The following is a 12,368-nucleotide window of genomic DNA, read 5'->3' as shown; positions in this document are numbered from 1 at the left end:
GTTTATCTCTTGTTTGGCCGGTCAGTAGCAATAACTTATACGAAGTAAGCCGCTCAGGGCTAGAAGATACCTTGCCATCGTGGCATTCCAAGTATTGTTGATGGTGCTAGAATTTCTGCATAGTTGGCTTGTAAGCCAAGCCTCAATCGGCTAGTATGTTGAATTATTCCGCCTTCATAGCTTAACGCCACAGATGTACAATTTCTGGCTCAATACCAAAGATTCTATATAATAGAGGCGTCAACCCCTTTCTAGAAATTAAGAGAGTAGTATTTGAATGGTTATATTGGCTTCTCATTCTTTCCTTGATAAAGAAAAACTTCTCATGTGAAACATTGGTTGGTGGACGTTTGCTATAGCAGAGTACAACGAGGTGAGAGGGTGTGTTATTGTATGTAAATCTAACTTATTAAACTTTTTAAATAAGCCAAAGATTGCTGAACATCACTGCGTATTTACGTTTTGTCAGATTGACTTGGCAAACTAATTTCGACCACATACTGTCTAGCCATATTACATTCCAACCTTACGACTAGATACCCCTCAACCCCCTTCCGTCCTGAGGTCCAAGCTTGGAGCCTCAGTCCATATTCCTGGATGACAGGTGAGACTTAGATAGGTTCGTACTAGCTAGCGTACTTCCTGGGTCTTAGAGCTGCCCCTAGGGCCCACAAAGATAAAAAATTCATTGGGGTTAACAGCCACCATCAAATCCAGGGCTGTATTCATGAGAAACGGCCCCCTGTCTCGATTAGACTTTCACACGATCCAATCTAACCCCGACTCTGGACTTTGATAGGCTTCAAGATAAAGTCCTCAGCTCAGTACTACCTATGTAGGTAGGTAGATCTACGGATAGATACCAGGCCTTAACTTACATGATAGAGATATTGAATAATTTAAAAGTTTCAAGGCTGGAAGGTTCCAAGGTCTACAGAATATATTTTTGATAGATACTTTTGTTTCCTGGAGTCGCTAGCTTCAAAGTCAAGTGCCCAGGTGTTTAAGAGCTACAATATAGATCCTAGAATTGTAACTAACAAACATATTGATACAGGGGCTTCCGAGGTTCCGTACCTAGAGGTATAACTTATAGAAGCTTGGAAGCTTGGAAGTTCGGAGTTAAGATGTGTTTATACTATTTATAGTACTATTCCCAGGTCCTATTATGTCAATCCGTAACCTCAGAAAGCCTACTATTCCGTCTTATTGACCAAAATCTTTGATTAAAAGTAAATTATTACTGAATTCCTACTCTTCCACTTGGGCGATAGCACTTCGAAGCCATACCAAAACTAACCAGTCCCCACCAATTTACTTTTCTGCCTAGGTCTGATAATTACTCCGAGGAATCGATAGCAGTGCACTAAACATATCAACCATCATCAGCTTCCAAATGTGCTTACATTGTTTGGGGAATTTAGCCTTACATCTCCTTTACCCTTAGGGCAGCAAGCAATGATGTTCTTGCAAACAGGTCCGGTCTCGGAGTCGTTGGTGGAAGCTATAAAACGTTAAAAAAAAAAGGCCAATTCGTGGTCATCACAACAGGTTAGAGCATCCATACCGAGGACGTTGACATCGCCGAGTAGGCTAGTCTTAGCACATGCGGAATCATCATTGCCAAGAAGACCGTTAATCGCACCCTTGGCGAGAAGGTTACCCAGAACACCGTCAGCAGACAGGGCCTCCTTCGAGTCACAGCACGCAATGTCACCAGTAGTGCACTGGTCCTTGGCAGTTGCCATAGTCATCTTGTTTGACTGCATCGCAGCAACGGATATGGCAAGAGCTAGGAAAGTAGTGACAGTAGTGACTCTCATAGTGATGATTTGAATTGTTGTACGGATTTGTAGAGTTATTGAAGTAACGAGTGATGGGGGTTATTAGTTACGCGATGTGAGTTTCTTTTTATAGGCTGGTTCTTGACCCCTGACCTTCGTTTTCGTGACGTGGATGGCTACCTTGAATCGGGACAAAATATGCTAAATTTCTTCTTCCGAACGAGGAGCTCTTGCCAAGGTCTCTCTGGAATGTTCAATTTAAGAATCTGGTATGCCAAATGCAACCATACACCACTACTCGTATTTGTTACACTTGATTACATGTTCCTTGCATCGGCTCAGGGCCAATGCACAATGTGCTTTTCTAAGACAATCAATGGTTCTATTAACGTGTAGCTTAAATTGTTGAAGAAGCTAGCGACAGTCACAAATTCATGTTCTTTCATAGACAATATTTAGCCCTGGAGCTTCTACAAAATGTCTCAGACCGACTCAGCATTCATAATGAGATAGAATTGTCTGCAACAACATATATCCTTACAGAAACTTGTTGATCGCATACTCCAGGATAAAGCAGAAGGTATGTCGTCTGTCATGCTTACGCCTAGTACGTAAAATTCAAGTAATGATCCTGATATTGTATAGCTGTTTTACAGGAGTGACATCGCTTCCATTTATTTTCAAGTCTTGCATCTGGCTTCCACCTATATTTACCTCATACCTAGGTACCAACTTCTTGATAGTCACTACCGATATTTTTCTAGCCATTCTATGATTGTGTAGACTAAAGATTATAAAGAATCATAAGCTTTATAGGGATTAGGTAGGCTACAGGTCTGATGAAGTATAGCTAAGGGGTATACTGTTGTATTATTCTGTGCAGTCTACTATCTCTAGATCTAAAGATAAGTAGAACATTTTTTATCTGACAAGTACCTAGTGTAATGGGGAAACCGCGCCAGTACTCAGGTGTGCCTCAGGCATCCCAGGGGTATTTCTAGGCCCAATCCCCTAGCATAGCAATTCAAGCATTCCACATCTCTCGCAAGAACAGTATCTCTTTCCTATTCCGGTAGTCCTGGGGGCCTGCGTAGCTCCCTGATCCCGCCGAGCACTGAGCACCCCCGTCGTCTTGTCTGCGATGTCAGACCGCCAGCGCGCTCTTCCCACTATACTAGGTAGGTTATATAAATATATAATATTAATCTCTACATCCATCTTTCTTACATACTCTACCTCCTTTACAACCAATACTATACTAGCTATAGAGAACTAACGGGACAAGAACGAGTCGAAATGTTTATCCTGATGGAGGCTTCCATCCGCATGTAGATTAATTAACTGGAGCTGCAAAAGGAAATGAACTCTCCTGGAGACAGAAAAGAGTCCGAGTCCATTCATATGAAATAACGCAGTTTGGGCCTAATAGAATCATCTCCCGCCATCGCACCTAGGAGTGAAACTGGCAGCTTGGTGGTGACTGGGCTGGCCCCTGCTGGGGACGGTGCAGCTCCGCCACCATTCGCACAGGACGAGAAGACTATCAAGGGTTTTTTTCGTTATTCTACTACTCTCTCTTTCCCTTCACTGGCCGATTCTTAAATACGAATATCAACCTATATTTGAGAAAGCAGTGGGTAATGAGGCAGCACACCTCCGTCCAACTATCTTTATATACGACAGCGCAAACGCACACTGTTACACAAAGCAGCAGCAGCAATTGCAGCAATTGTTTGCTCAATAACTTAGTGAGAAAATTAGGCCCTAGGGGCCATATGGAACAACAACCCTGTCCACACAAGATCACCTAACCTCAAACAGTCTATCCCCCCAAGGTTGAGATTAGACCGGAAACAATATATATACCAAAGAAAAAAGAGGTTCTCAAAGGACTTTTAACACCACGATTTACAAGCCTTCACTCTATCTGACACTTGGTTTCATCTCAGGTGTGCCAAGCCCGGAGGTTTGTTGAACCGGTTGTAAGAGTTGGGAGCTGGAAGCTAGTTATTCAAGCTTTTTCTCGTTTTATGTAATCAACTACCTGCCTGAGGATCTGTCTGATAAATTACTAATCTTGCAACTTTTCATAACACGTCCCCTACCTCTTCAAGTGTACTATATGACATGTTTCGATGGCTTTCCATAAGTTCAAGTTGGACCTCAGTCGAACCAATACCCCAGTCCCTTTAGCTGCTGCCGCCCCTCGGCCATCGGCAAAGCATGACCAAGTGCAGCACGAATCCCAGAGGGGAGCTCCTCGTCAAACATCGTTGACCGATGGGATCAACATCCATCCTGTAGTCCATACAGACAACAAAAGCCATACAGGTCATGGTGGTAATTTAGACTACGCAGGTCCCCCATCTGTGCAAGGGATCCAGGATCTTCCTGCCCCTCTTCCAACCAGCCGGCACGGGCATTCCCAGACATCACAAACGCAACATATGACAATATCCGCATGTTCCGACGGTCGCAAAAAAGGGCGCTTCCCCTTGACTCTAGCTTGGAGTCAGATGCATCTCCGTTTTTTCTGCAGGGGGCAAGTCCGATCAGTCCGTGTGAGTGCCCCGATCTCGAAATATGTATATCCACCTAAATCCCCTTGCTCCACTAATACTTTTCTTAATGATCTCTTAACTGATACAGCCAGATTCTCACAAACTACCAGAACCTCTTAAGAACCAAATAGACTCCAAGATCGACAGTTTCTTCACTCAAACAGTAGCAGAACAAGTTTTCAATCGGTACATTGAGGAGTTCGCCCCTAGTTGCCCCGTTGTCGTCTTTCCATCCCGAACGACGGCTGAAAATGCGCGTAAGAATAAGCCATTGGTTTTTCTTTCCATACTCAGTGTCGCTTCGGCTGGATATTGCGCTATAAATCAACAAAGGCAGTTAGCAATCGACGTCAAAAATCTCCTGATAGAGACTGCGATCATGAAAGGTGAAAAGTCACTTGAACTCATTCAAGCACTGCAAGTAACCTCGCTCTGGTACAGAGCACCTGAAGATTACACCCAGATGAATCAAAATCAACTGGCCTCTGCGGCTTTGACTATGGCCATAGACCTTGGGCTGGACCGTCTTAAATCATCACAGTCTTCACTTGGCTTGTTCGTTCACACGTGGGGTCGGACAGAAGCACAGCGAGCCTGGCTCGGCTGTTTATTGTTATCTGCGAGGTATTTCTTTTAGCTTGCCAACATATCTTCTCGGTGGCTCGATGAACTGATGGAATGCTAGTCTTTCTTTAATATTGAGACGTCCCAGTCCAATTACCTGGAACCTGAAGCTCGATGACTACATGGATGAGTTGCAGCACGCCAAATCATCTGCCACAGATGACTTTCTTTGCAAGCTTGTTAGCGCAGAACGTCTTTGTCACTGTGTCGGTCAGAGGCTATGCTTAAGCGACCCTGGCAGCTCGATATCATTACGGGACCCAGCAACATTGGGATTATTGAGGAGTTTCAGTCTCAATTTGATTGTTCACCTCTTGGGAAACTGAATCCACTCGAAAAATGTGAGTCTCTTCAATATACTACTGATCTCGTCTTCTGATGGACAAAAATTGACAAACGCGTATGTACTAGCTCTGGTCGCATTTGGCAGATTTGCCAGCTCATTGTATATGCATGAATTAGCATTGCATGTCAATCACAACATAGAAGAGTTCAAGGCCCCCTTTTTTGCAAAGTCATTGGAGTCGTGCCACCTCTTCGATACTAATGATCCGAGCTCATCCCATCTGTCCATGCTTCGTGAGATGGCCCTCGCTGCACATGGTCTTCTGGATACATTTATCCATCTTTCTATACTCGAAATGCTTGCTCTACCACCACACATATACGGTGGTCGCTTGATATATGCCGCCATCATATTGATGAAATTGGATAGAGCAAGTAAGGTGTCCGCATCGAGGTGGAATGGATCCATTCAGGTTGATCACCCCCGTCTAGAAACACGCATTGATCAGCTTTTGGTCATTTCAAAGCGTCTCCTCATGACGGATGAACGGAGCTCCCTGAGCAGGGCGTTTCTTATTATGCCACAGCTGAAGGTGTGGCTTCACGCCCAGGAATCGGAAGCTACATGTACTTTGCACGAAGGCTCAACGCGTGGAGGTCTTTTTCTAAACACGGTCAATGGCCGTTAGTACCTCCCGCACAGACGCTACCTACCGTTCACACACAGACAGGTTCTCATAGCGGCTCCTCGACTGAGATGCAGATACCGTTCGATATAGCTCCGGATTGTTCCGACCTATTGGGCGAGGATCGGTCTCAATTGGATAGTCCTGTGGCACAAATCGGGAGCGTTGAAAGTGAGTTCGAACAATCCAAGTTTCAATTGGCTTCTGATTCTTGGTTTTGGGAGTTTCTCAATACCGATATGACTCATTAGAATTGGGTTTTACATATATTTGGCGTTCAGCACTTGCAGCGTTGAGAATTAAAAACACGTTCTAGTCTTGGAAGTTCTGTTTAATTTTGAACAAACTCAAACCTTGGAATCCATTCTACCTATCTTTTCCATGATTTCCACCATCATAACCACCACCCGCATGAGTATGTTTGCAGCGGATGCATGGATGAGCTCGGGAAGTGAACTCAACTTCCAGGATTGCCCAGGTTCCTGCATAAATCTTGAAACCAACAAAAGATTTCATTCGCCCGGAGCCTTCAGTGTGGAAGTGTGCTCCTTGGGGGGATTTTTCACCGTTTGCCAGTCAACACCGACTGCACCGATGACAGATACACACGCCAAGGCCAAGGCGACAATAAATGTCTGAATAATGGCATCGTTGTATACTTCCAAGACACGAGCCACTAAATAGCCGTCGGAGCTCAAGCTGGCTTCACTCACTGTTCGCTGAAGATGGCTTGCTCCTGCCTGGAGAATGATGGATGGGTCTAGCTCAGGAACCCGCGCGATCATACCCGAGACAATGTGGTTACTGAAAACATTCTGCCCCACAGATACAAAAATGGCGCCCCCAAGAGAGCGAGCAAATACCACCAAAGATGTTCCGATAGAGACGTCCCTTTCGTGAAGGACTGTCTGAACGGCAATATTCGGGAGCTCAAGACCAATACCAGCTCCTGCGCCAAAGATAATTTGAAATCCAAGCTTGCAATCTGTTAGCAAAGAACGGTGGATGGGATGATCACATTCCGCGTACCACATCGAAGAGGGGGTATCGACTTTGAATAGAAGAAGCAAGCCCGCGCCAACAGCCATTACCATCGATCCTACGATCATGAAAGGGGTGTAATATCCGACAAGGGTGACGCCTACCCCACCTGCAATGGCAAATACCACTTGATCCGCTGTAAGTAGCTGAATGAAGTTGTGGGGTATCATTTGTACTTACCAACACTCAAAACGGTTGCCAGAATATGAAGCCCCGACTGGTTTGCAGAGTCACCTTTGATTGCTTGAAACCTGTTCCACTCTCAATATTAATCTACGATCACCTCCTCGCCAATAGAGATATTTGAGAACTCACCAGATTGGCAAGTAATAGATTAGCAAGATGAATGATGCACTTCCAAAAAAAGATATAGAAGGTCGAACATGCAACTGTACGTTGGCGGAGAACACGAAACGGCACTGTGGCATTGTCGCCAAGTCGCCATTCCACCACGACCCACGCGATAATCAGCACACCGAATGCAGTCAATAGCACTATTTGACGGGCATCACTCCAGGGATATTGGCTCCCGCCCCACTGGAGTGCGATCAAAAGACAAACAGTACCCGCGACAAGCAAGATCGTTCCAATGGGATCAAATTAACTCAGCAGGCCCCAAGCAGTCCGCTTCAGGCGCTGGTCTGGAAGCTGCGGAGATAGAAAGACAGCGATAGATGGGATGGCTACCGCACCAATTGGTAGATTAACTAGAATCAAATTAGTTCACGATGAGAAAAATGGAGGCTTAAGGGTGTAGTACTGTAGAAGCACCAGCGCCAAGATACATGAGCTATAGTTTTTCATTTTGGTCAAAACATAGATCGCGACGGCAAAAGGGGTAGGAGAAGCTCACTTGTGAAAGCGCCGCCTAGTAAAGGGCCAACCACACTTGCTATGCCCCATACGGCACCAATGATTCCCGTGAACGCGGGTCTCCTTGGTAGAGGTACGGACTTAGCGATGATTATGAGCGCCCCAGAAAAGATACCAGCTCCTCCAATTCCAGCAATAGCTCGTCCAATTATAAGGGCGACGGAGTTAGGATGGCGCCGCAGATAGCAGAGCCGATCTCGAAGATCAACACGGCTCCAACAAAAGTCCATTTCATCGGGAGTAAAGTATACAACTTGCCAAAAAAAAGTTGGAAACTGCAGGTCGTGAGAAGAAAGGCGCTTCCATACCATCCAATGTCTTCCACGCTGTTGAATTCGGAGGTGATGGTCGGGATCGCGGTAGCGATGATTGTTTGGTCCTGTTTATGATATTAATCTTCGTTAGCCTGTGTAACAATAGAAGAAGAAAAAGCGATCAGCTCGGATTATTTGGTTCTTGAATACTAACTAGAGCGACCAAGAAGACTGTCAAGCAGAGAGCGACAAAGATGAAGACCATCTCAGTCCTGTTGGATACATTGGGCCTTCCGAAGCCATATCTCCTCTTGGATTTTCGCATTGGCCATGATTGGCGGCTTGCTGGAGATTCCCATTGGCCTTGTCGGTCATTATTTCTTCGGGTGCATGGTCTTGTTCCTGTGCCATTTCGATGCGGCGATATATGCGTGCGTCACGGGAAGTTAAAGGGAGCAAGCAGTGCAACACGGACGAACTGTACGGCGATTGACTTTGTAGCAAAAAACCTCGGGAATTAAAAAAAAAATATTTAGAATTGAGAAAATTGATGTTCACTCAGCACCTTTTATTTGCAAAGGAAAAATAGCTTGATCAACCACTACAGACACTTTTGATATATTCCAAGGTTGACGATGCTAAAGTGAATTCCAGGCTTCTCATTGGGTGATTAGTTACCTCTTTTGGACTAGCACAGACGTGCAGCCTGTTCTCATTGGACCAATACATACCCGATTTGGCATAGATCAATTTCCAAGGTTGACCTTAGAAGCCTCCAGGTCTCTGTCCCTGTATAGCTGCCTACTTGTGTTAGATCAAAATACCTGTGTTGTTATCTGATACATAGTATTCGTCCCAATCTATGGATCCTAATTACATCATATGTCATTATCAATGCTGGTTCCAAAGTTCCGTTAATAAAACCCACCTAGGGGTCTCCGCAATGTTTTCCTTCTGCCATAAGAACAAACCTGCGTCAGACTCCATCCATCAATAAAACTACAGGCATTTTAAAGAAAATGTCTCCAGGGAGATTTTGAGTAGGAAGGTCTAGTGAACAACAGGTAGCTAAGTGCAGCATTTTGTATAGCAATGCGATCGCCTGTAGTGTCGGGTTTCTCGGTGGATCAAAGCGATTGAGCGATCTTGAGATCAATGGCGGACCTCGTTCATCACCCTCCACGGAGCAAAGATAATGTACATGTGGAGGTACACAAGCAGTGAAATGTGGATATGAAACGTTGCTTGGAATTATCACTCCTCGTTCAATTGGGCAGGTTTGTCCATACCCCAGATCCACGCCTGCTCCTGGGAAAAGCTATTGTTAGACATGTTCATATCATAAAAGAAAGGATCTGTAGAGGGATCAAGCTCCTGGGTAAATAGCACTAGTGGGAAATGTAAGCTTTCTTGTTTACGATACAGCAACGTTTTGACCAGCATACCTTGATCAAGGTCGGATAAGGCCTGGAAAACATTTGTGTCTACGACCACTTCGGGCATGTGGTCCCGGCAAGTCACATTCATGCCTTCAGCTAGCTGCGCATCGAGCTGAATCTGTTGGTCGCGTTGCTGGTCCCTCTGTGTTATTTGTGCACCAAGCCCAGCTCCCAAGCTAGCATCGCTCCCTGGGGCTAACAGCTCCTTCAACTCTTTCTCCATGACCAACCGAGTGAGTCTTTCTAGAATTTCAAGCCCTTGGGAAGATAATGTGCATTGTGATTTTGACTTGAGCTGGGCTTGCATACTTAGCAAGCGACGCAGTCCCAATTTGGATTCTTGTGACTCGGGAGTAAAGGTTTCGATGCTGGTCACCACGCAGAGCATAACACCGGCAGTGAATGTGTGAATGCTGATAAACGCTGCGGCATATGTCTCTGCAGCGAGAGCAAATATTGGCGAGTCTCCGATTCGTGAGGTGTTCATTGCGGCGCCTCGGCAGGCCTGCAATGATAGGAGAGCTGGACTTTTGGAAGAATCAGATGCACCCACAGATCCCTGGTCATGGTAAAGCTTTGTTCGAAAAGACACCAAGGGCCGATGGATTAGAATCCTTGCGTTTTCGTACGCAAGAGCCAAAGCAAGTGCCTGAAGCTGGTATATATGACTCTCAAACCCCGGGCCTGCGGCGCCAATATCACGATCCATTTCTTCTCCACATGCGTAGTTTGTGTGGTTGAAGTAGGTGAGACGAAGAGGATCGGGAATTTCCCCCTTCCATTTCTCGAGTCTATCATCCAACGTGGGAACTTTTCGAATGAGCTCTATGAAGTTCAACGATGACCCCGCCTCTTTCCTGGTAAGAGAATGATGGGAACCAATTCCATAGAGATCGGCCAAGGTCTGTTTCAAGATAACTGAGAGTTTAGACATCAGGTACTTATATGATAGCAAGCTGGCTGGACACATATGCCCTTCATTATAGCTGGGGGGGAGGTTGACCTCCGGATGTGGCTAGAGGATTCAATAGCTCCACATTACAATCGGTGTCGACGATTCCATGTGGATAGCCGTATGAGATTGAACAGAATGTTTCGATCTCGTAAATAGCCCACCAGCAACGCTTGCGCGTTTCGATCTGCCCCTGTAGCTGTTGGGAGATTGGACCGGTGGTTGGCAATCTGCGATGTAATTTCAAAGCTTGCGCGAGGCGGAGCCCACACCCGCATACCGGCCATGCAAGACTTGGGCTTCCGTGGTAGAGGTAATAGGTTCCCAGTAGCACGCAAGTTTGCACAGCCTCGATGGATTGGAAGGACACAATTTCCAGTAATTTGGACCGTATGAGAGCCAAGATATTTTCCTTCAATGCACTGGGATCCACATTGTGGCTTCGCAGTACTAGCTTTCTGTGGCTTCCGGCGTACTGTAGGGCAATAGCAATGACTACCAGGAATGTACTGACCATGCCGGGGTGCGGGTGCGGGGAGGCCGCCTCTGTGCTTCCGGGGATGTAGTCGTACAATTTCTTCCAGTTCTCTCTGAAGTCTTGCTGATGGAAGATAAGCGTGAACCAGTGGATCCGATCAAAGTAAGTATCGACCAAAAGGGCGGCTACATCTCGAGAGGGCAACAGAGAAAGGAGTTCTGCTGTCAGCGACTTTGACTCTTGCAACAGTGGGTTTGCTGTATAGTGTTGCTCTCGTCGATCCCGTACTAGGTGCTCGGGCTTGTCAGAAACTCCAGTCGCAGGTCCTTTTTGACCTCCAGGAAGAGCTGTCGTCATCGAAGTATCGGGTGTGACGGAATCATGCAACTCGAATGCCTGTGACTTATCAGCGATAGAACTCTGTCTCTTGAGTTTGCACATACCCCTGCTACTAGGGACATGGTGGAGCTTGACCAAGGCTGACTGCCGACATGTCTGATGCTCTCGGGGTCATGGTGTCTACTCAATGCACTCCGCTGACGACAGGGCCGTTTTTTCGTTTCACTCATTGGAGATCGAAATTCCCGGAATTGATCTCGAGGCCCTGCTTCACATTCTGACCCTGCATGTACACAAAGAGTGCACGGACGCTGGATGTCGCACTACAGAAGTTTTAGCATCGCGCAGCAATAGAAGAAGTCTCCGAATTCGTGACAGCATTCACCCTGAGCTTTTGGCGTCGGCATCTTTCACATGCTCTTCCCACTCGCGTCCGTTTCCCCTGTGCCGCCATCTTTCAATTTGGGGCGCCGTCAAATGCGGAGCGCATAGGCGACGGGGCAGCGAGCGTTAGACCACAAAGCCGTCAGGCTTCCAATGATTGGCAAATCTGCTTCTTTCGCTGGTCGGCGGTTTCATTGGAATACGCTCAATAGAATTCTTCCCAATTTTTCTCTGAGATCCAGTTGGAAAACTCGGGACCCTCGGAGTGATAGCCCTGGAAGGGGAGTAAGTCCCTGAGCCGCTGAGTAATGAGATCATCAGTCATCCGGCCCACCTGCCCAGGTGCAGGTGGGCAGCTCCTACTCCCTCGCCCTTTTTTTTTACAAGGCAGATTGTTTCATTGCATGCCCAGATGTGTGTGTGTTTTTTTTTTTTTTTTTTTTTTTTTTTGGTCCATACCTATCAAATCAAAGTATGTGAGCTCGCCTCCATTTGGACTTGGCTATTTTCCAACCCTCAGAATCGAAATTCACTTGCAGTTCCCCACGTAGGTAGGCACCCACTAAGTGATATATATATATATCCCCCCTAAAAAGATCTATGTCTACATTTGCGCTTCCCGAGGTTTCAAGCGAAATATGAGTTTACACCTTTGGACATGAGCAGGT

The 12,368-nt window shown here is 46.1% G+C and overlaps 4 protein-coding genes across 4 annotated transcripts; all 4 read right to left on the bottom strand.

Annotated features, from left to right (window-relative positions):
• Positions 1-1,339: 1,339 nt before the first annotated feature.
• On the bottom strand, positions 1,340-1,823 carry N7506_005310 (hydrophobin family protein; the record flags this gene model as incomplete). Its single annotated transcript, XM_056954604.1, has 3 exons — positions 1,340-1,366; positions 1,431-1,504; positions 1,568-1,823. 3 exons carry the CDS (start codon positions 1,821-1,823, stop codon positions 1,340-1,342), a joined length of 357 nt encoding a protein of 118 aa, XP_056813493.1.
• Positions 1,824-6,452: 4,629 nt separating this feature from the next.
• N7506_005309 (efflux pump antibiotic resistance protein) lies at positions 6,453-7,785 on the bottom strand (the record flags this gene model as incomplete). The annotated part of the gene is made up of 4 exons (XM_056954603.1): positions 6,453-7,108; positions 7,162-7,198; positions 7,297-7,518; positions 7,753-7,785. 4 exons carry the CDS (start codon positions 7,783-7,785, stop codon positions 6,453-6,455), a joined length of 948 nt encoding a protein of 315 aa, XP_056813492.1.
• Positions 7,786-7,790: 5 nt separating this feature from the next.
• Positions 7,791-8,519, bottom strand: N7506_005308 (uncharacterized protein; the record flags this gene model as incomplete). Its single annotated transcript, XM_056954602.1, is given in 4 exon segments — positions 7,791-8,107; positions 8,131-8,233; positions 8,323-8,380; positions 8,392-8,519. 4 exon segments carry the CDS (start codon positions 8,517-8,519, stop codon positions 7,791-7,793), a joined length of 606 nt encoding a protein of 201 aa, XP_056813491.1.
• An 843-nt stretch (positions 8,520-9,362) lies between these two features.
• N7506_005307 (transcription factor domain-containing protein) lies at positions 9,363-11,438 on the bottom strand (the record flags this gene model as incomplete). The annotated part of the gene is made up of 5 exons (XM_056954601.1): positions 9,363-9,496; positions 9,554-10,562; positions 10,664-10,729; positions 10,780-11,373; positions 11,421-11,438. 5 exons carry the CDS (start codon positions 11,436-11,438, stop codon positions 9,363-9,365), a joined length of 1,821 nt encoding a protein of 606 aa, XP_056813490.1.
• Positions 11,439-12,368: the final 930 nt, after the last annotated feature.

This window comes from Penicillium brevicompactum (assembly GCF_028827555.1).
Source record: "Penicillium brevicompactum strain IBT 35665 chromosome Unknown utg000003l_segment0_segment0, whole genome shotgun sequence".
Classification (NCBI taxonomy): domain Eukaryota; kingdom Fungi; phylum Ascomycota; class Eurotiomycetes; order Eurotiales; family Aspergillaceae; genus Penicillium; species Penicillium brevicompactum.
Note: the sequence above shows the minus strand (reverse complement) of the source record. Positions and strands in the feature narration are given on the sequence as shown.